At 39.6% G+C, this 24,164-nt stretch overlaps 1 protein-coding gene across 2 annotated transcripts in view; it reads left to right on the plus strand.

The window, feature by feature from the left end:
* The window catches only part of glra1 (glycine receptor, alpha 1), a 130,356-nt gene that overhangs the window by 2,389 nt on the left and 103,803 nt on the right, over positions 1–24,164 (plus strand). For both annotated transcript variants that reach the window (XM_087847243.1, XM_087847246.1), the window contains exon 2: positions 22,923–23,047. In XM_087847243.1, the coding sequence (XP_087703369.1) occupies positions 22,923–23,047 (125 nt within the window). The remainder of the gene's footprint in view (positions 1–22,922; positions 23,048–24,164) is intronic.

The raw sequence follows: 24,164 nt of genomic DNA on the forward strand, positions 1-24,164 counted from the left end.
TAATGCCTGCACATATCTCGCTCACTCACTGGCTCTGTCCACACTCGTAGTATTCATCAAACAGGCAGCAGAGGAGAGCTAGGAATTTAGATTGGACCTGCAGGAAACATTCATCTAACGACCTGTTTCATCTTGCATTAGGCTCAAATCTGAGATAATGTCCCTTTTCCCTGAAAAAGTCTCCTTTTTTAAATCAAATCAGTTGACGTTTTTAAGAAAATCGGGACTAAAATGTTTTGGAAGAAACTATTTTACTTTATCTACTTTAACTACTTTATCAGCTACAACTGTAAACCCGTGAAGGTTTGTCCAGTCTAAGATTCAGTCATTCCTCATCTCATGAACAATTCGTTGTTTATATTAGGAAGGTTCTAGAAATGACAGTCAGTACCAACACAGCATAGCTCGGATATTAATGTGGACAGTCGGCACAAAATTTATGATAGAAAAATTTATTTTTTTTAAAAAAAGGATTTTTAAATAAAAGTATAAACAGTCTGTTTAAAGTGCACAGGAACATTTGCTGTCCAAGTTTCCTACATGAAGAGCAAATTCATGCAAAAAAAGATATATTTAAAATAATAAATGATACTATTAGTCTGTACTTCATCCAGAGCAGCTTCAGATTATTCACATTAATTGAACTGCTACTGTGGATGAGAAGGTGCAGTGCTACATTATCAGCCAACGCTCGTTATCTCATTGCTTCAATAAACTGTGCAGGTGCAGCGCATGAACAAATACCTATTAATTAACATTATCATTAGTAATAAAGTCATGCCTCACTTATACTAGAGCAGAGTCAAAGAGCCTATTCATTGGCTACAGCTGTCACTCAAACCTTAAAAATAATGTAAACTAGTAAGTTATTGTTTGTATATGTATGGTGTGTGCATAGTTGTTATGAAGGAATTCGAGATGTATGGAACTGAGTCACTGCTGGAGCCCCAGCTGGACGTTTGAGAAACTGCAGTTTAAAGGTAGCAGTTTAAATAGCTTATGTAGTAAAAGTACAACATACTGTAAATGTCCACAGTAAGGCTGACATTTCAATCTGTTATTCTGTCTCTTGAGTTACAGGTTTATCAAAATCATTTAAGGTTCGCTTTCTGTCATCACAGTAATCTCATTGAGATGCTGAGCTACTGGTGAAAGCTCATTCATAATTTCTTGCAGCACATTTTAGGACAAACTGCATGAAGTGAGCTGTAAATTTTGGATTCAAGCAAAGAGATTTTTGCCCGGGGTATGTTCTTAATATTAAATAGCAGAAAAGAAAATGCCAACACTGATAAACAATATTCTCACGTATAACCCTCAAAAAATACTTGTATTTTTATTCTTCTATCAGCATCACTCCGTCATTTAACCCCAATAACAAAAATATATTTCCCTTTAATTTCTTGATTTCTGTATGGAAATGAGCTCAGAACCTCCAGCAATGTTGCTGTGCGTTACCCATGAACGATCACACCGTATCTGAGCCTGAATCGCTGGAACAGACTTAAAGTGCACGAGCCGAACATCACGTGCTCCTCAGTCCTGCGGCACATCGTCTGCTTCTATTGACCGCTCGAGCAGGAACGATTAATCAAACGGGTCAGTGCTGCATTTAGAGAATGCCAACGCACAAACCAGCAGGGAATGCCAATCAGCCACCCACAGTGATTGACAGGCATCGAAACAGCCGCCGACATGTCTGCCGTATCGGTTTTCTAGCAGGTGGGAGGTCGTTGGAACAGCAGAATCTTATAGGAAGCTCTGGGGACGGCTGTCCTCTGTCCTCACATATCGATGTGTTTATTTTTACAAAAGGAGAAGCCAATCATCCTAAAACTGGAACATGTGCACAGTTTGTCATGAAGTCTTCTCGAGGGAAATTTATTTATATTTGGTTTCAGATGCAGTTATACAGTTATTTGTGATCTTAAAGGTGTGCTGGAGCAAGAAAAGAGAATTAGATGCCTCTCTGTTGACAGTTTAGTTATTTCAAGCCAATGAAGCATCGGGGGTGATTTGCAGGAAGGGTCGCTCTGTTTTTTTATGGCTTCATTTGCTGAATCGCTGCTGCAACAAATAAAGCACCTTTAGGTTTTCAGCTTCTTAGAGAAACAAACTGCATCCCTTTATTTTTTTGATCAGCTGCACATCTGCCTCCCTGTGATAACACAGACTGATCACCTCCGTCGTTTGCAGGTGCTTGCACGTGTCGTTATTATGTACAAAAGCGCCAGCCTTCAGTCTCTATCCTGAATGAAATGTGCAGAGTGACCTTTTCCTCTGTACATTTCTATTTTCAATAAAAATCTTTTTTAAATGGAAACACCGAGCAGTGGATTTAAGCATGAGTGGAAACAGTCACCTGCTGCTTGAAGGTAACCTTGAGCTGGCCTTGACGAGGCGGCCGTATGTCGGGATCTCTCCTCTTTGGGAGCGGGACGTACTCCGACCGGCTCACCTCCTTCATGTCTCAGAGTAAATTAAATCCGACTCTGTCAGTTCATGAAATAAATTGATGTTGAAATCTGGCAATTTAGAGAAGGTCATTCGATGGCTTTCTTAAGTGATTTCAGGCAGCGGATGTCAGACTGATATTAAATTGAAGTATTTTAAAGGGGTAGAGTGGAAACTAGGAGAGGAGGGACATTTTAAAGAGGACAGACTGACCTCGGTGGTTTGTTCATTAAATGAAAGGTCAGCTTTCACGTAGATGGCCAGAAAAACAAAGCCGTGACAGAATGACTTGCACGAATGTCATGTTACCTGGAGTGATATTTCACTTCAGTCTAGTTCTGGCTTTCATTAGCTGTGTAAGTGTTGTGACTCAGTGCCGGCTGTCATCTGTGTTTACAGTCACATTACAGACCTCCCTGCGAGTTCCTATAACAAATTCTGATTCTGTCTGAGAACTTAAAGCATGAAGAGAAAATGAACGTCTGCCTGGGTTCAAGTTCAAGGTCGAACTTGAAGTGAAAAAGACGAGATGCACCGTTCATGAATATAATATACATTTAAGTGGATACTTAACCTGATAAATGTGAATTAGATGCAGTTTTGACTCTCACTAAAATTCTGATGCAAATACATTTAGACCATTGGGACCTATTTTATTTTCTAATATTCCAGCAAAAGTACGTCTTTGTGCTGATGATACTGTCATATAAACACATGCTCCCTCCAAGTTCTTGTGCAGACAGCACAAGAACTTCAGACTGCATTTCACTCATTTAATTAACTGCTTTGCTGCAGTTAATTAATTATTTAAAATCCATGATCTTCATGTATCCATGCCCACCACTGATGCTATTATGTTAAAAACTTGTGTTAAAAAAAAGAAGGAGAAACATTACATATAGGCTGTTCTGCTGCAGAAAAAAAGTGCAAAGCAAAAATCCAACCTTACCATGTCATGTTGATCAATATTATTCCAAAAAACACAACATTGACTGGTTAAGAAGACTTGATTTTTTTTTTTTTTTTTTTGCTTATTCCTAAGGATGAGAGATTTGGTTTAAATAAATCAGTGAACGGTGTTGGAACACTCTGAAAAATTAAAAGGATTAAAGAGTCAATCAATAAAAACATTTTAAATAAAATTACAGAAACTATTTAAGTGAAATATATTAATTGGAGGTCCTAACAGTCTGTTTAAATGAACATTTAATGTCTAACTCCAATTTTCCTACATGCAGAGCAAATTCATGCAACTTTAGACCGTTGGTCGTTAAGTAAGACCAAAAATGCAAAAGATATATTTAAAATAGTAAATAATACCTTTAGTCTATACTTCATCCAGAGCAGCTTCAGATTAGGATTAGGATTCAACTTTATTGTCATTACACATGTATAAATACAGGGTAATGAAATACAGTGATTATTCACATTAATTGAACTACTAACATGGATGAGATGGTGCAGTGCAACGTTATCAGCCAAAGAGTTTGCAAAACAAAAATCCAGCCTTACCATGTCATTTTGATTGATATTATTTAAAGAAATATGTCATTGACTGGTTAAGAAGACTTGATTTTTTAAACTTATTCCTAATTCTTTCCTAATTCCTAATTTTTTGGTTTAAAGAAGTCGGTGAATGGTGTTGGAACACTCTGAAGTAAAGACAAAGCTTCATATTTATCAAACAGATTTTTTGTATCATTACAGGATTTTATCAAAATATTGTAGACTGCACTGCAACCCAGAATGTTCCCCTCATGTTTCCTTTTGTACTTAAGAAATAATTCTGTGAAAGATAAATAATACACTATCAGAGAAAGCAGATGTGTGACACTCAGGGTCATTTCAAGCATAAAATAAAGTGTGTTTCCACTTTTTACCCAGAATTGTTGTCCAGGATCTCCCAGGGGTTCCTTCTGATTTGACTTCCACAGCAGATCCAAAGCCGGGGAAAGATGAAGCAAATTAGTCTGCTGACATATCAAAAGCACCAAAGCCTCAAATTGCCTCTGAATGTTGCAAACTGCAAAATTGGACATCAAAAACTGAACCTTGCTGTCACTCACACAATAAAATGTCCTCCATCCTGATTATTTTCACCTTCATTCTACAAGCTAACAGTAACACAAAATGAAGGGATCAAACTATTTGATGGCACACCGTTGGGCTTTCTTTTCCGAGTTGGAAATGCTCCCATAAAATCTATTGGGTGTATTAAACATCAGCAATTGATAGTGAAGGATGGGAGTGAACAAAGGAGATTATCAGCTTTAGCTGCTGCAAACTGCTGCACATAATTCAGGATTCAATAATCCTCTTTTGATCCCCAGAGGGACAAAGATGTCTTTTATGCCTTCCTGCTGTGAACTTGGTCGTTGGGGTTCGCAGTTCAGGGATGGGGTCAGACCTGGAGCAGAGCAGGCGGGGTGAGATTTGCACTAGAGCACTACAGAAAGCAGTCCTAGAAATCATCCCTTGTCGTCTGCCCTCAGGCTGTTTCTTTGTTCGTAGCCGATATTTATTACTTGCATCTCCTTTCATAACAAATCAAAACATATACATTTTTCTCCTGTGATCAATTTCCCTGAGTCGTCTAACGAAAAACAATTGACTTCTCTAGTGGAGTTCACCATCATCTGCAATAATTAACTTCTGGGCAGGTTCATTTCCAAAACTTGATATATGATAATACATTATTGATCAGCAGACAGTGACAGATTTTCGCCATAACTAACAGAGTACATTATCAATGGCCTCTCAGAGCTGTAACTGAGTTAAAGCAAAGGTGAATTCCTGGAAATGTCGGGAGCTGCTGTGCACTTCTGAAATTAAAGTGCTGCTGGACGATGGCAGAAGCTGTTGATGCAAGAGGAGCGTTTCTGAAGAGTTTTTTCTGACTTAGAACTCGGTTTAACGACCACTTCGGCAAACACTGCTCGTTCCTTTTGTGATGGGTTTAGTAGACAGAGAATATATGACAACCAGGATGTGTTTTCACAACCTTCAGATCTGAAAATGAAATCCTATATTTATTTTAAATTTTAAATTAAAAAAAAGGAAGATGAGCATTTTACAGTCCTGCTGAATGGAGCATTAAAGTTCTATATCTTGTTTAAAACATAAAAATGACTTGAATGTGATAGTAAGATAGTAAGAGATAATGTAAAGAATAAAAACCAAAATATTAAGAAAAAGCATCGATAAGGCTTCCTTCTGTGGTAGTTATGTGCAAGTTATGTCCAAAGTATCATGACTACATGCATTTTAAACACAGCAGCTCCTGATGGGAATCAAACTCACAACCTTGCTTTGCCTTTGCTCAACTTTAACACATTCTCGTACATTTGTGAATATCAAACACAGACTGCTGCATGCAGCCACAGCATCCTCAAACCTGACTGTTCACAAGCACATGGCCTGAAACCAGAACACGTCAGTACCAACAGCCTAGTGCTGTCTTCACATCCTTCATCCTAGACCAGGGGTGTCCAACTCCAGGCCTCGAGGGCCCGTGTCCTGCAGGTTTTAGACGTGTGAGCTGATTTAAATGGCTAAATGACCTCCTCAACATGTCTCGTAGATCTCCAGAGGCCTGGTAATGACCTAATCGTTTGATTCAGGTGTACTGACCCAGGGTGAGATCTAAAACCTGCAGAACACCGGCCCCTGAGGCCTGGAGTTCCCCACCCCTGTCCTAGACTAAAAAATGAACTCCATGCAAGTGGGAAAACCACACGTTTAAAAGTGTTACAGTGACGACATCACTATCAGTCTGATGTTGTTTGATATGAACATTAAAATGCTGAATGCTTAAACATCTAGGGTACAACTTGTTTGCTGGGCGAGGCAGCCTATCTGTTAGCGCCAGGGAAGCGAGCAGCCCTTTGCTTTCCCGAGTGTTACTAAACGCCAGGATGAGATCAATTAGGGATTCGGGTCTTCAGAGGCTTTAAGAACATAATGAGGAACACTTAGGGCTAATGATTGGAGTCTTGCATTAGCCCACACCTCTCCTTTGCTCTGGCTTTCGCTGTGTGCATATGAGACACCGACGCTGGGCAACTCAGCTGTTTTTCCTTCTCCTCTGCTGCCTCAGCATTGGCCGCAGCTCTCCACAGCAGCACGGGCCAGCGCTGATCTGAAATAATTAAAGCAAATCCCGACTTTGATCACGGAGAGCTGGAGAAGATTAGGCGTGGGTTGTGTGCCACTTATATCAGCCTCTTCGGTCCTCGTGGCCCTGTTCCAACTATAGACGTGTGTGTGTGTTTACATATCAAACAGCCGTGACAGAAAGAACCTCTGAGGCTGAAATAATAATACTTACAGTAGAGATACAGTCTGCAGTATTTGACCACTGTTTACTGTGGTACTGTTAATATCAGAGTAAATGCCTTGGACATGATTTTTTGTTTCCTTTAGAACTTTGTAGAGGACACTTTCTGGTGATGCTTACGTTATGGGAAATGCAGGAAGTGTGCATGTTGCTCATCTGTTACTGCAAGTTTCAAATGCTTGTGATAACTGTGCTGAATATCAGTTATATTTTTATTGTAATTTCTATATATATTAATGTCTAACTCCAATTAGATAGATATATATATATATATATATATATATATATATATATATTAGTCTGAGGGGTGAAAGGATCAGTTTTTAAGTTAAATGCAGCTGAAAGATATCAAATCAAATGTTATGTATCAAATAACACTTTTATTGCTGTTGACAAAATAGCTTTTATTTTGGAAAGCCATTTCTCTGTAATAAACTCTCTTTTCCACAGATAAGTGATTTCTCCATCGAGTACATTTATTTTATTTTATTTTTATTTTGATGTTTCAGCAACATTTAATTTAGAAACTGTACTTTTGAGTTAAAAGAAATATTTCTAATTTTAATAACTTAAAATAGGCATGAACATTTTTTTGTATCAAAAAAATATCGAACCGTGACACCAAAGTATCGAAATGAAATGAACCGAACTGTGAATTATGTGTATTGTTGCACCTATATATATATATATATATATATATATATATATATATATATATATATATATTATACTTTTATACTTTTATAACAAAATTACATAGCATACATGTAAACATGTAAATACTGAATACTCAAATAAATGATAAATAAATACTGTAAAATACTCAAAACCATTATTTATTTGAGTAGAGCTCTCAGTTTATACAACAAATACCAAAAACTATTAAAACAAACGTATGAATGTATCTAGAGTGTCACCCTGTTGCTGTGCTCGTTGTCTCAGTGCAGGGCTGTCGGTGTTGTGGAGCTATAAAAAACAGCAGCACCTGTGCATGTCTTCCTTCTTCTGTGGTGCTGAATCTGTCACACAGTCCAGCAGGAGGAGTTTTACAAGCCAGGCAGACAGCATTATGTAGATATTATTAGAAAAGGCGCTCCGTGGTAGCTCACAGCTGGAGTCTCTGTCTCCAACATGAGAAATTAAGGCCAAAATAGTCAAGCGTCCACAGCAGAGCTTGCTTCTAATTGTGTGTGTGCTGTATTATCCTCGTGCCAGGCTGTAGTGGCTGTGCCTGGTGAGATGTCAAGTGTCCACAGACATCGACGCCGGCTCCTCGAGCCTTAATGCATTTTTCCTGATTCTGCCTGCAGTTCAGTCAGTCAGACAGGTAGGTGGAACATTACGTTTGCTGGGTTATTCATAGAAACAGAATATCTACACATTCAGTGTGAAGAGCCTGTAATGACATTAAAGCAGGTGGGTTTTTAAAAGGACTCATCTGATCTGTTCGCCCAAGCGTTTATGCAAATGGAGCAGACACCTGGCAGATGTTTGGACTTGATGAATATGTATTTTGTGGAGCAGCAGAAAAAGACATATTCAAAACGCAGCTTTTCTCTCAGTGTGTTTGGGAAAGGGGTCAGTTTGACTCAGTTTGACTCTGTTCACTGTTCACTTCAGTGACACACGTAACTTGAGTAACTTTTCATATTAAAATTTTGGGGTTTGAGCTGAATAATAATTATAAGATGAGCAGACTCAAACAAATGGTGAGCATAGTGTGTGCTGAGAACACAAGAATACTGAGATAAAGGGTCAAGTTGTTGATCTCTGGCGTTTTACGCCCATCATCAGGTTTTAATTTCAGTTTTGCAATAAAAATGGCATGCATGGGAGAAGTGCTGATTGTCTTACACAGAGACACAGAGAGGTATGTTGCACAGCTGCACTGGGATCAGACAGGGGTAAGGGGAAAATCGGGACAAAGAGGACAGGATTACATAAAGGGGGACAACTCACTGCCTGTAAGGCTCAAATAAGGGAGCAAGTGTCCCGCTGAGTTTGGATTACAACCATAGCTGCTATGAGTCTGGACCTTTAAACATCAGGTTCCAGCTGTGTGATAACTGCTGATTATTCTTTTCTCCCCTGCGGATCATCCAGGGATTTAATGAAACCTTTGTTTATTCACATATTTCAAAAGCTGAGGGCTCAGCAGTCTCAGAAAACTGAGCTTAGGCGGCCATTTAAGGAGGCAGCTAGTGTCTTTATCTACAGGGAGGGGGCTGGTTTGATCCCTGGCTCCTCCAGTCTGCATGTCAGAGTGTCCTCAGGCAAGATACTGACCCTCTAGTTGCCCCTGATGCATCCATCACAGTGTGTGTGAATGTTCGGGAGGCACTTAGGCATAGATATGGGTGTGTGTGTGTGTGTGTGTGTGTGTGTGACTAAGTGAATGAGGCTGGTACTAAAAAGCACTTTTAGGGCTCAATTAGAAAAGTGCTGTATGCGTAAGAGTCCATCTCTTTGAGTAAGGAGAAGCAAACAAACATGAATCAAAAGGGGACGGTCCACAGACTTCCAAAATTGTTCCACAAAACCAAAAGTTCATTAGTTAGGAACTTTATTGTTGACCTGCTTTTCACATTTAATTTCATGTCATGCAGGAAACACTAATCCTGCCTGTAAAATGAGCATAAAATGTGATAATGCGATACTGTAAATCAATCAAACTCTTTATCCCTCAGGGGGAAATTCAGAGCACAGCATCAGCACATTAACCCTCACAGCACCGAGCTGACATCCCACTAAAATCACAGACTCTGTCATTTATCAGCTCCTCAAGTTTTCTACAGGGATCATGTTTTGAATGTCTCATACATGTGTTTCCTTTATCAATAACAAATATTTCTACATTTGTAAAATGTTATATTGTCAGTGGTATTGGGTTTCAAATATTTGTATGCAAAAATGACTTTAAAATCACAAACTGTACAAACCAAGTTACATTTATTACTTTTTCTATGATTTAAAAACTAAAAAATGTAAAAGTTCATATATATACAGCACATAATGTGGATTTTAACTGCTCTGTGATCACCAACAAATTCATTGTGGTTTTTTTTCATACTTTGTTACAATTTAACAAACATTTGAAAATATGCAATATTTGTGCAGAAACGCTTGAAATAATACTGAAAAATCTGAAAACAAGAGGCCTAATTATGGAATAATTAACAGCAGAATGATCATTGAAATCAAAGCCTATAATTTAATACACATACATATGTCTTCAGGGTCAGAAATGACACTTATTTTAAAGCATTGAACAGTTGTAGGAGACGTAGATTCAACTGCAAGTAAACAACAAGAAATGAAAAATCACATAGAAATATCACATTCACTCTCTGTATACAGCAAACCAGTCAGTCGATCCGTTTTTAAATGTTTATACAGAATCTGTTGATATTATTTTTACTCTGTCAGAAATCCCCCACAGCCCACACTTTGTGCCGTAACAATTACACAATCTGAAACTTGATTATTCTCTAGTTTAAGTTTCAACAAAACCAGACTCCCCCTCGAAGAGTTCACAGTGTCAGTGTAATTCAGCCTAAAGTGTCACCTCGCACTACACGTCCGGGAAAAATTATCTTTGTGTCAATGGCACGCGGTGTAATCTGTGACTAATCTGGTTGTCATCAGCCGAGCTCTGTGCGCGTTCACCGCTAATTTGGAAGCATTTCACACGAGTCTTACGCTTTTATTCTATCATCTGTGCGACGAGGGCCATGCCCAACAACAGAAATTTGTTTTTCTCTAAGAGCTTGATCCGATCTCACTCCCACCGGCCGTTGTTGTAAAGAGGATTAAGCGCCGATTCGTCACGTTGCTGCAGGAATTATCGGCACAGAGATAATCTTTGATCCACCTAATTTGTTGTCACTGAGAACAGAACTGGATGTGTGACGGGTCTCAGAGTCCTGATGTCTTCTTATTGATTGGCATTGCTTCATTACAGTTTTTGGGAGATGCCATTATCGTCGTTGTCCACAGGCGTTCTGACGCGTTCTCTGAACTGTCGACACTTACAGACGATCATCAGCTGACCGCACATGCTTTGTCATTCACTCATGTGACTATTTCAACAGGAAAGCAACTTTTAAAAAAGACAATAAGCACAACAGGGTGGAGAATTAGTGTGATTTGAGCTCAGCAGTCACAGTAATCTCAGATCATGATATCAGGTATCATAATTATACAATCATACGTATTCATTTTAACAAGAGGTATTTAATTAAAGGGGGATTTCACAGAGTTTCACCAGCGAGTGTGAGATCACATTCTTGTACCAAGTGCTAAGTTCAGGGCCCATTATATTTATACAGCACCAAATCACAAGTCACTTTATACTGTAAGGAAAAGACCCTACAATGTTCATGGGCTTAAAAATGTCAGCACTTTAAAATGTGATCAATGTGTAAACAAAAAGGAAATATACTGTGGCACTGCCTAAATAAGCTAAATCGCACCAACTTGTGGGGTCGGTTATGTTGACTTGTTTAAGAGTAGGTGAGGAGGATGAGTCATATTAAATGTACTTTATATAGATTCTGTCATGGCCGGCGGGAGCTGACTGTGTGTTGCCTAAATGATGGACGTGGAGCGTAACTTGGAAAAAATTAGTCATAAATAGTCAACATGGACAAGAAACATGAACATAACCTGAGCAGAATCGTGAAAGGTTGAATCATGATGTGACGTGGTGGGTAAATACACAGACGATCCAACAAAGACAGAATGAAAACACACTGACTAAATACACCCAGGAGGTGATCAGGGGAAGTAGAAACACATGGGGAAAGAGCTGACACAAATTAATATCATGACGATGATGAAAAGTAACACTAAGCACAATGAACATAGAAACAAGACTTCCTACCGGGACATAACGGAACGCCGACATGACATGAGCTTGACAACATGAAACATTACAGGTTTAGAAGCACAAACCAACAAGAGAGACCTAAACACAGGGGTACTGAAAGTAAAACACTGAGGACAAGACAGACCCTATAATACAGAGAACAGGAGCACACTCATAACTAAGAATACACAGAAAAACCTAAACTAGAATTAAAACTTAAGGCGACCTGATAATAGTGCTAGAACTTAACATCCTTTCAATATGCCTAAGAAATCACAAATACAACAACAAAGTCAAAGTGCTGGGTCACAAACCCCTGACAGATTCAGATTTACTGACCAAGTGTGTGTACACATACAATGAACTGAGCTCCCACTAGTTCTTTGCTCTCGGTGTAAATAACAACATGTACAGCTTATTTATGGTTCAGAGTACAAAGATGTTGGAATATATGGATAATTAGTTACTATATGTCCACTATATGTAACCTGTAGTTTGGCACATTTTACCATAAAAAAGGTTCTAAACCTTAATCTAAACCTAAAAATTAATTTTGCGTACTGTTATGTGTCGAGAGCCGTCTCAGGTTTTGTGCTCCATACACCACAGTTTACAGCAACGCTGTTTTCTGGCATCAGATCCACAAACCTGAACGTCAACACTGACCCGAGCCTTTAATGATGACAAGACACTCAGCCGTGCTGTCTCTTTACTGGCCAAGCCTTTACATTAACGATCCTGTGAGTCTCTGAATAAAATCTGTTAAATAACACAAGCATGCACAGAGTTACTCAGCAGTACGTGAGCCAAAAATACAGATGGATCAGTAGAAGTAAGAAAACTTAAAATGGTATAGATTAAGATAAAGCAGTAATTTAAATTAGTCCACTGAGTTGGTGCGCAGCATCAAATGTCAGTATGGAAATTAGATTCCACACTTTGAGCGCAGTGGCATCTTATCGTTGATGAAGTGAAAGGTGACAAAAATGCCTCGGATAAGAGTTTGACTGAGGACAGTGTTGTTCCCATGGAGTTTTCTTCTACTGTCATACAATTCCACAGAGATAATCACATTTACACAAGTGTAAGAATCACAGCCTTAAATCTCAGTTTTGCCTACACTGTGTGCTCAGCCACAATTAGACACAAATATCACTGACAGATAATTAAAGTCAGCTAGGAGATATATATGTAGATTAAAAGTTTGTACACTGGATTTAAAATAACCTTCATTAAAAAAATATATAATCATAATATAATAGTTTGCCATTCTTAAGAAGACTTCACTGTCTTAGCAGTGCAAAAAACTGCTGCTGTATGATTTTTCATATTACTGAGGTTTGCCAAAAATTGTACTTGTTGCCCCTGAAAATCTTTAATTTGGCTGAAACAAAAGCAATAAAACTTTAAACTGTTATTTATTGGAAACGTTTACTATGCAGGCAATGAATAACCAATAAATGTTAGAGAAGAGGCTGTTGAACCATAAACCATACTTTTATTTTCTATATCAATTTTGATTACACTTATTTCACATGGTTTAAATATGCTCTATTGCATATAAAATATTATAAATATTATCATATTTAATTGGTCTTAATTAATCTGTAGAGAAAGCACAGACCACTTCACCTTTTAAGAACTTTTTCAGATTCTCTGCAGATTTGTACTTTTCTTTGCTTTCCATGTCTCAAACATAAGATTCTGTCATGCGGCATATTTGGACAAATATTCCTTTTTTAAGCTTGGTGTCTGTGTGAAGTTCTTCAACATGCGTGTCCGAGTGTTTCAGATGTGTCATTTCTGCTGTATGAGGCATAACCTTTAAAACTGACTTTTAAATAAGTGAAAATGTCTTAGTGTTATTGGTTATTGATGACTAACAGGCCTGCAGCGCTTTTCCAAAGTCCGACGTATGCTGCAGGTGACTCGTGAATCATATGCCAATTCAGAAAGACAGCCATCCCTCTGCCTGCTATAACTGCCCTTAAAAAAAATGATTATTATTATCTCTTTGATCTGATCTGATGTGTTTCTCATATATTTCTGTGCATCACATCATTTCTTTTTTGAATTTCTTTATAAACCGGAGCTTCTGTCAGCATTTTTTCTCAAACGTGACATTTCGGCCATCTGAGACTTTCTTCTGATCAGACTGTAAGGTGTGACACATGTCGGCTCTGTGCACTGGCATTTAAAAATTGCAGGCTGGCCAAATTCCAGGGTTTGTAACTAAAGGTCAAAATTCCAGACTTTGAAAGGCCACAGATGGCACAAATTCTTCATGTATCCTGTTCCTAACTGGCCCAAAGTAAGCCTCCATCAACATTTGCTCCCAGTGTAAAACTGTGCAGTCTGAATCACGAGGCAGCAGACCGAGTCAAAATCCCCCCACTCAGCCTGCAGGAGATGGCATTCAGTCCCTCCAACTGTAACCGCTGCCTCTGTGTGACTGACGTGTGTCCAGCTAAACCAGGGTGGACACACAGCTTACATAAACCGATGCAGGTTATGTGAGGAAAGGCCAAAAATAAGTTATTTTGTATGTCACGGTGATATTTCCCTTCCCCAAATCATCCTTTTTAATATTTAAATAAACATTCAACATCTTACAGGGAAAGATTTCAAACCTTACAAGTCAACAAAATACCAAGAAAGACAGATAAACCTAAAGCTAACGGGCTCGCAGGCTAACACAGCGACATGTCAGGTTAATCAGAAGCCTGGACAAGACTCATAATGTGACGCTTACTTAAACGTTTCACTCTGATCATCATCAGTCATGATTCTTCTAATATAATTATCTGTGTTGTGATTTACGATCATTATAATGTCGTCAGCCTCGCTGTCATTAAACAGCAAAGCCCGTCAGAAAGGAAACACGGCCTCATCCTTCATGTATGGGCAGTGTGGAAAATCATTAGGACAAAAAGAACATCAGTGAGGGGACTTTCATACAGTGCCAACGTTTCACATCGCAATTTTTATTTTTTACAATTGTGTTTGATTCATAAACACTCGATTAATACATTTTTATATTCACATGTTCCTATAATATTTCTTTTCATTCATTAATTTATTTGTTAACTTCCTGTTTGCATAAAATCACCTGATCACAGTCATGTGACCACCGTGATTCTCTTTAACTCAGTCACTCTGCAGGTGCTAGCTCTTCAGTCTTTGTAAGTACACCTGTTCCGCCCTGCTTACAGCTCCCAGTCACCTGACACACAGAGGGTAGGAGCTTCTAACAGGTAGTAGCAGAAAACTCTGCCTCCACCTGATCTTCCTTTTAGCCATTCGATTAGCAATCAGCTCTTGAGTTTCACATCAGCAGAAACAGAAATGGCCTCTTTTGATCCTTCGTTGTAGGTGTTTAACTTCGGCTAACTCTGTGTGCAGTTTGGTTGTGGACATTAGTGTCCAGTGCTCAGGTCCACCTGCTTGGATGTGGTGGTCTGGCAGTTGAACGTGTGCAAAAACATGTTTGTGAACTGAGACTCACCTGTGCAGTAAACCTGATCCAGAGAAAGAACAGTGACGGTGCTAAATCTGTAATCACGTCGGCTAAGCTGACTGCGTGGAGACGCTGAATAACTGTTAGCAAAGGCATCATTAGTCTTCGGTTGGGGGGTTTCCCGTGTTTATGTGGTTAGGTTTCTTCATCACGGTGATTATCATTCATCAGGCCAACTTATTTCCATCCCTGTCATTAATACTCAGTTATGATCATTATAATGTCATTATCACCGTGAAGATTTATGATTATCAACAACACCGTGAACTACTGTCAGCAATTAACACCACAGACTGATGGAGACTGTGTGTGTGTGTGTGTGTGTGTGTGTGTGTGTGTGTGTGTGTGTGTGTGTGTGTGTGTGTGTGTGTGTGTACCTAACAGGACAGGATGACCTTAGTGGCTGGTAGCAGTGTAGATGGAGACAGTGTCCAAACTTCCCTTACTGGTCCTTGTCCTAAACACACAAACATTTACAGACACAACCACACACTCACACACACTGCCCTCCTAACCCTAACCCCCACCCCCGGATGATTTGTTTTCCAGTGTTTTCACTGATGTGGGCAAGCTGGTTTGTGTGTGTGTGTATGTATTTACTTCATCGTCATGCTTGTGTACACATGAGACAAGAACTAGTGAGAGATTTGTCCCTTTCTGTTTTGTTTTCCAATCACGGCTCCATCATAATTCCCGTCTTCTCCAGGCGGACTGCGATTCTGATCAGCAGTTTCCTGATAAAGCGACAGCGCCGGCCGCATTACGTGTTTATGAATTGCTAATGCCACTATTTATCAAGCTGCGCGACACGATTTACCATATTGAAAGTCACGGTTTGCAGTTTTACATTTAGAAGGTGAGCGTGATCGACTGTATCATCTGTCATTTTAATTTATGAGAGATTAATGCAGCGGCGGCGCACTCCTCCCACACACTCATCAGGAGCTCACACTCATCAGGAGGTTAAATAATCATCAATCTCACGTTTACTGTTCAAACTGTAAGTTTGGAAACAGGAAAGTCACAACAGACCGGCTACTTTAATGACCCTTTGAACTCAGCTAACTCTGAAATGATAAGAAAACAGCCCAAAAAGTCCTGTTGCTGCTGCCCCACTTTGTCGTCTGGACTCGAGTATCTTAGGAAATAATTTTGTCTATATTCAATCATTGATATCCTGAGCAGGGATAAAGTCATGGTGGCTGAAAACGACCGCTGAATGTTTGAGTGCTATAAAGTGGGAATGTTCCAGCACCAAAATGAATTATTCCTCAGAAAATCCATAACATCTACTCACTCTGAGAAGGTTTGGTCCGAGTCGATCCGTCATAAAACATGCATGTCATTAAAATTCCCATTAGGCCCTGATTTTATTTATGACCTGTGTTTAGGTTCAGATGTTCAAAGAGGAGTTCGGTCAGCTTGATCGGATACTTGAAATAAAAATAAAATTTAAAAGAAGAAGTTATTAACATTAATTTTTCAGGGACCGGGTACAAAAAACAAAGATGAAACATTGCATGCTCCCCGTGCAACAGCATGAATCGTATTCACCGTTTTTAACTATTTATATAGTAACAGTTACATAGTGTTTGTTTATTTAGTCATTAAATATCAGGAATCTTTTTTTCTTTTTTTTTGTAGCAATAATATGATCATTAGAGCGAGTCATGGACCGCTGCTGAACCTGGCCTTAAAACCAGGTTTATGTTCACACGTTGCGCTGATATGATGGATTAAATGAAGCTGAAGGACACTTTTCTACACTTTGAGTGAAAATTAAGAACATTTTTAAGCAAAAAGACCAAATACAGAAAATAATAAGATTAAAATGACAGAGATACACACGGGACCAAAGAGAAGCAAAACAATCCAATTAGTCTATAAAACTAAAAACAAAGAATGAGTTGATGTACTGATAGAAAGAGAAAGAATACATGAATTAATCAATCAATCAATCAATCTTTATTTATAAAGCACTTTTCATACAAAAAAAAAATGTAGCACAAAGTGCTTTACATGGTTAAAAGCAGCCCCCCCCCCCCCCCCCCCCCACACACACACACACACACACACACACACACGCGCGCGCGCACACTTAAAAAGTAAAATTGGACTGGGTACGCATGAGCCAAGTGAGGAAACACTATCATGGGGAGCCGTCTGCACCGGAAGCCGGTCACAGACCGCAGCCTCCAGGCTGGGCACACAGCAGGAGGGAGGCAAAGAAGCCCCCCAGCCAGGCTGAGAGGACCCCCAGAGCCCCAGCAGCCACGGTCGATCACAGCCCCGGTGCAGAGAGCGCCCTCCGAGGAAACACTGGAGATATGACACAATAGGATATATACTGGGTAAAAAGATAAAATAAATAAGAACGGGATACAGTATAAATATAAATATAAATAGAGTAAGAAGATTAAAAAATGAATAAGAATAAAATCAATAAATATTAGGTAAAACCTAAATTAACAATAGAATAACAGGATAGAATAAATAAGCGTAAAATAAATAAACGTTAAGTAAAAGCCAAATTAAAAAGGTGGGTCTTGAGCCTGTTCTTAAAAACATGTACGTTCTCTGCGGCCCTGAGCTCCTCCGGCAGGCTGTTCCACAGACGAGGACCATACCACTGAAAAGCTGCCTCTCCGTGAGTATGTGTCCTGACTTTAGGGACAATCAAAAGGCCAGTACCAGAGGACCTCAAGGTCCGCGAGGGTTCATATGGTAAAAGCAGATCTGAGAGATAAGAAGGCCCAAGACCATTAAGACATTTAAAAACCAATAAAAGAACTTTAAAATCGATCCTGAAACACACGGGGAGCCAGTGCAGCGATTCTAAAACCGGTGTAATGTGGGCCCGCCCTCTCGTCTTCGTCAGCACACGAGCTGCAGAGTTTTGTAAAAGTTGTAAAGTTGAAATATTCTTTTTAGGAAGACCAGAGAGCAGGGCATTACAGTAATCAATGCGACTGGTAATAAAAGCATGCATCAACATCTCCGTGTTGGCCCGAGAGAGAATAGGGCGGACTCTGGCTATATTTTTTAGATGATAAAATCCAATTTTGGTTACATGTTTAATATGTGGGATAAAACCAAGCTCAGAGTCAAAAATAACACCCAGGTTTTTCACTTGTAGCGAAGGACATAGTGAAAATGCCTGTAATTTAGACAAGAGTTTCTCTCTCTGAGCCTCAGGACCGACGATTAAAACTTCAGTCTTGTCCTGGTTAAGCTGTAAAAAGTTTTCTGCCATCCAAGATCTTATATCTAAAATACAGTTAAAAAGGGCATCCATTGGTCTGGTGTCATCAGGAGACATGGAAATGTACAGCTGAGTGTCATCAGCGTAACTGTGAAAGTTCACTCCATGCCTCCTGATGACACCGCCGAGAGGGAGCATATACAAATTAAAAAGTACAGGGCCTAGAACTGACCCTTGAGGCACACCACATGTCATTTTATGGATCTTAGAGGAGCATGTATCCATACTCACCATAAAAGTTCTGTCTGAGAGATAGGAAGTGAACCAGTTGTGTACAGCACCAGAGAGGCCCACCATGTGTTTCAGTCTGTTTAAAAGAATAGCGTAGTCTACTGTATCAAAGGCTGCGCTTAGATCCAGTAGCACCAGGACTGAGAGCTTTTGGGAGTCCCAGTTACATCTAAGATCATTTAAAACCTTTAGGAGAGCAGTCTCTGTGCTGCGGTTCACCTTAAATCCAGACTGGAATATCTCCAGGATCTGTCTATCACTCAAAAAGTCATTAATCTGAGTAAAAACAAGTTTTTCTAAAATTTTACTTAAAAATGGTAAGTTGGATACAGGTCTGTAGTTATTAAAATCATTACAATCCAAATTGCTCTTCTTCAGAAGGGGCCTCACCACCGCCGTTAACAATTAAAGATTATAAGAGGAACTATTTAATAAAACCTAACTAAGGCGTGACTCTTTGTAGAGCTATGATGTAACTACGACATCGTTTTTTTTTTCAAGTCTAGATAGAAGCGCCTTAGATGCGGGGACCTTTTCCCTCCTGGGTACTTGCTCTTTGTTCTGGGCATTCTTTCCGGGGGTGGACGTCTTTGTCCCTCACGTTTCTAAACTTCTTTGTACACTGTGAAAGTTTCAGCAATCTCCCTACAGGAACTTTCTGACATGTTTCAGTCCTTATATTGATGCTATGATTATTGTTCCTTCTGTTGAAATGATGATGGCTTTTCTCTTACTGATAAACTTAAAAACTGCAGGGAAAAGGTAGAAATGCACAGGAGGAATCAACGGTGCTGAACAGACGTGCAGTCCCATTTCCAGGGAGGTGCACATCAGGTTGCGGGGTATGGTTTCAGAGGGGCTTGCAGTTATGGCGTAGATTTTAGTTTGAAAGCACAAAGCCCTGCGGTTCTGCACATCCTTTACTGTTGGTACCTTAATTTCAACTTCATAGTTTATATTTCTTTTGTGTATTATATCAGGGATATTTTTATATTTGAGCTATTTACTTTAACTGTAGTACTTTAACTTGTTTGCTTTTTTTGTCATGGAGCAACAGTGACCACATACTTTCCTCTGGGATTAATAAAGTATTCTGATTATGATGTTCAGTAGTTAACCCCTTTACTGTCATGACAGGTGCTAGAAAAATGCTTACATGCTTTTATCTACTTTCTTAGGGACACTGACATGGAAGAAAGTGTATTTGTAGAATTTAATTAAACTAATTACACTTTAAAAAAATCCAAAAAATATGAATGAGAATGAAGAACAGAAACTAATAGTTACCCAGTCCTCATTCAGTCCTCATTGCTGATTAATTCATCGACTCATTAGGACAAAGCTGGCACGGTGAAAGGTTTTCAGAGTTCTTCTCATGTCTTCCTGGATAACAAAGCTCATCGTGGAGCTGCGGTCAGATGAAGTGGGTCAGCTCAGCAGCGTATTTATAGCTCGGATTGCACTGTTGTCCGTGCTGTCTCTGGACCCAGCAGGAAATGATGCAATGAAATACAAACTGTACTACAAGTGGCCACTAATGCACCTCCACTGTCGGGCCACGGGTCAATTCAGAGTCACTGTCAGTTCACTTTCCATCCAACTGAAGCAGCCAAGCATTTCATTCCAAATTCAGAGGCGTACATTACCACAGTGTTTAAACAGGCTGTGGCACACGAACTAAAAGCCACATCAATAACTAATAATCAGCTCGGAGTCACGACAGCTGGAAAAGCTGCAGAAGATTTGCATTTGGTGCTCAGATCTTAAATATCCAAAGTTTTGGAGATATGTTGTTTTATAAAGTAAGGATGTTTGGTAAGGCTTCAAGAATGGGAAACACATTTTTGGAATCTATTAGGATGTAATTGTGATTTTTTACATGTACGGGTTTCAGATAGTCCTATTCTAAATACAGATTTTTCTTTCCAGGTGAGAAGCTCTTTACCTTACATTATAAATTACCCTGAGGCAACTGTTGTTGTGGTTTGATGCCATATAAATTGAAGTGAGATTTTGCAGACTGACTCACTTTGATGGTCTGTGCCTCTCAGTTCATCCTCTGCCTCCCTTTAAATCCAGCTTTCCTCTGATTGGCCTCCTCTTGCAAACAGAGGTTTGAACAGCAGTGTGTTCACAGAACTTTGTGTCTGATAATCATATGAAGAGTTTTTACCAGTGCCTGAGGCAACTGTTTGTTTGTTTTTAAATTTGATGCTATATAAATAAAATTGAATTGAACTGAACTTGTACAGACGCTGACCTCATCATTAGAAACTTCCTCACCGCCATTATGAGAGAACTAATATGACAGAAAATAACAGAAAGCATAATAGGCCCCTTGTTGTTTAGCTTTAAGCTCTGAGTTAGGAATGCTCCCCTGCAGTAAAATGCTGAGTATATTTTCAGGCCTCGCAGTGGGAAGTTTAATGACTTGGACTTTTTGCCACAGTTGTAGGTAACGAACACAGCTCATCTTCATTTCAATAAATGCAGGAGCGTTTATGTCCCAAGCTGCACTGACATTTACTATATCTGTCAAGACCAATATTTTCAGCTGGGTCACCACTGTGATCCTCATGGCAGCAGGAGAGCCGTTTGGTGCCTGTTTGTCTTTCTTTGATGTGCCGTAGCTGTTCGCTTTGGTTTTTAGCGCAGTCCATCATCGTCTGTGTGTTCAGCGTTATTGACTGTTTGCTCTGGACTCATTGTATGTCTGTGGGCTCAAGGCTGTGCTGGGGATTTGGCATTATGCAGAGAGCATCTAATGAGCATGATGAACTTAATAAGGTAAAGAACTGAACTGCAAAATCAATGGGAGCTGGTTAAGTGAATCACAGCATTTGAGTAACAACTTCATGAAAAGAAAAAAGCATGTTTCTTGTAGCCAGGCGTTAAATTCACAGATTGTAAAGTTTTAATCAGTTTTAGTCAGTTTTTAATTAAAATAGATAAAACGAAATGAAATCAAATGAGGATAAATTTAATTTGATTTGAATCTGTGGTGTGGACGGGAGCTGCTTTATGCCAGCAGGGATAACCTCCAAAGGACCAAAGGTGATTTTTAAGATATTTGATTTAATCATTTATTAGTGTGAGCTACCTCTTTGTTAAAATGAACAACAACAACAAAGAATCTGCCTGTCAGCTTTTTCTCACACGGGTACATTGTTTTTGTAGATTAGAATCACAAATGAACGTGTTTTGTTACCAAATTTGTTTAAACTAGAGTAAAAGATGTGCTCTCAGGCCATCGACAGCTCAGACTTACATGTGAGTACGTACGCTGTGGCTTTTCGTACACTTCAGCCATGCTCTGGTTCTTTCGTCAGATTTCCTTGTAACACATGACAGCCTGCGTTCATGGCATAATGACTCGTGATGGCTGCTTTTCATCTGTGTTTGAGAAACATCATGTTTGGGTGAAAGTGCACCAACTTGTGATTTTAGCTCTGTAATTCTTTTATGGTGATGTGGCTAAGGAGCTTGGAAAGAAAAGCGTCCGGACTACTGTAAATTTCTTGAAGACATTTCATCTGAGAAGCTTCTTCAGTTCTTAGAGCAACTGGTGGAGAGTCCCAGATTTTAAGCATTTTGGACAGAGAACACAGATGGTTTGAAAGAGGAGTGAAAGAAGCCATTTATCTCCACTGTGAATGACTATCTTTGAACAGAGGGCGGGGCTTATGACACTGACTCTCTGCCATCTATAATCCAGTTTTGAGATCTCTTCCCAGATGCCTTAATGCCCACTCACATCCTGGGCCATTTGACCTCAGTAAATTACATGATAGGGTGGGACTAGGCTTCACTGTGGATTCACCCGAAACTTGGCTGATTGTGACCTACACCCGTTTTCACACCTTGGCTCATGTAGAGGTAGAGGATCAATCCATGACCCTATTGGGGGGGCATTCCCGTAGGGCTTAAAATCTGGGACTCTCCACCATTTGCTCATGGAACTGAAGGAGCTTCTCAGATGAAATATCCTCAAGCAACTTAAAGAAGTCCAGATGCCTTACTTTCCAAGCTCCTTAGACAACGATGACCTGGATGACTAAGAACCTTCACAGACATGTCTGTCAGTTAAAGGTTTGAATGGGAGGGTTTATGTCATCTTTGGGGTTAATCGGGTCTTTTTTGGATCATTTACATGAAATGTAACTGTTTGTTTGTTTGTAACACTGCCAGGCTGCATAAATCTGTTGGGATCCACCATTCCTCTCTTGCTGACCATGTCTACCTTTCTCTCTTCTAGCTTGGCAGCATCCAAAGAAGCTGCAGCGAGGAAAGCTGCCTCTCCGATGCCACCGTCCGAATTTCTGGACAAGCTCATGGGCAAGGTTTCGGGGTACGATGCCAGAATCCGACCAAATTTTAAAGGTAGGCGTTGCCACCAAGACTCAGTCGGATAAAACAGGAATGTAGCCAAACGTACCCTGAAAAGACCTGCGCTATGTCTGCATTTTATTACCTTTTCTAAATGCCTGTTTAGCCAAGAATGTCGCCAAAGAAAAAAAGGTTTGTATTTATTAGCTTCACTGAAAAAAGGAAAATAACATGTTTAGACATCGATGTTGCTGAAACTTTGTTGCTGTATATTTAATCACTTCAATGTCTTTGTCTGTTCTCAATTTGTCGATCTCTGTATTTGCCCTTTGCAGTGTGGAACAAAGGTAATTCTTCCCACGGCTCAGTTTAGGTGTCAGACCCCAAACCCCCTCCCACCCACCTTTTTTTCCCCTAACACAAGTCCAGCCTTGCACTTTTACCCACAATCATATGGTAAGACGACAAAATCCCCAGTAAAGACTAAGCTAGTTGGCTACATTCCTTGGTATCCACACAGTATCCTGAGTGCTTGTTTTGGTGGTCAAGGTAATGTGCCTCTCTCCCATGAGTGTGCTGCTGACCATGACTTCATGATGATGATGATGACGATATAGTTTTAAGTGACCTCCCTGAATGGAAGCCCCCATAAAGACACATGTCAGAGGTTTCTACTTTAAACCTTCTTGCATTAGGAACACAGACTGGACATGAGAGAACTGGGGCAGCCCTCCGTATCCACCAAAGTCTATGACTAATGCAATGGGTTAAAAATACATTTACAGCATCTTTAAGCATCTGAACAGACAGACAAACTGATTTCCCCTCGTGCTTTTCTGACATTTAAGCCTTGCTGCATGTTTAAAACTGCCAGAACTGAGATTTTATAAAGTGGATGTGAGAAATTTCTAATGTCTTCCGTTTAGTTTGTCGGGTCATGTGTACAAAATATTGGTACCCCGGTGATATTCCAGCTTTTATCAACACGTCTTCTTTAAGTATTAACCTTTAATCACCTGTTACAACATGTGCCTTACTTGTTTGTTTTTTTTTATATACGGCTGCCAAAGCATTGCTATCCTTGGCACCTTGCAGTCCAGACAGTAAATCTTGTCCTACTGTCGTCACTTAAAGGATAAAGATTGGTTCAAATGTTAGTGAGAGGTACGCT

Source organism: Neolamprologus brichardi, chromosome 2 (genome assembly GCF_056152115.1).
Source record: "Neolamprologus brichardi isolate AB-2024 chromosome 2, ASM5615211v1, whole genome shotgun sequence".
NCBI lineage: Eukaryota > Metazoa > Chordata > Actinopteri > Cichliformes > Cichlidae > Neolamprologus > Neolamprologus brichardi.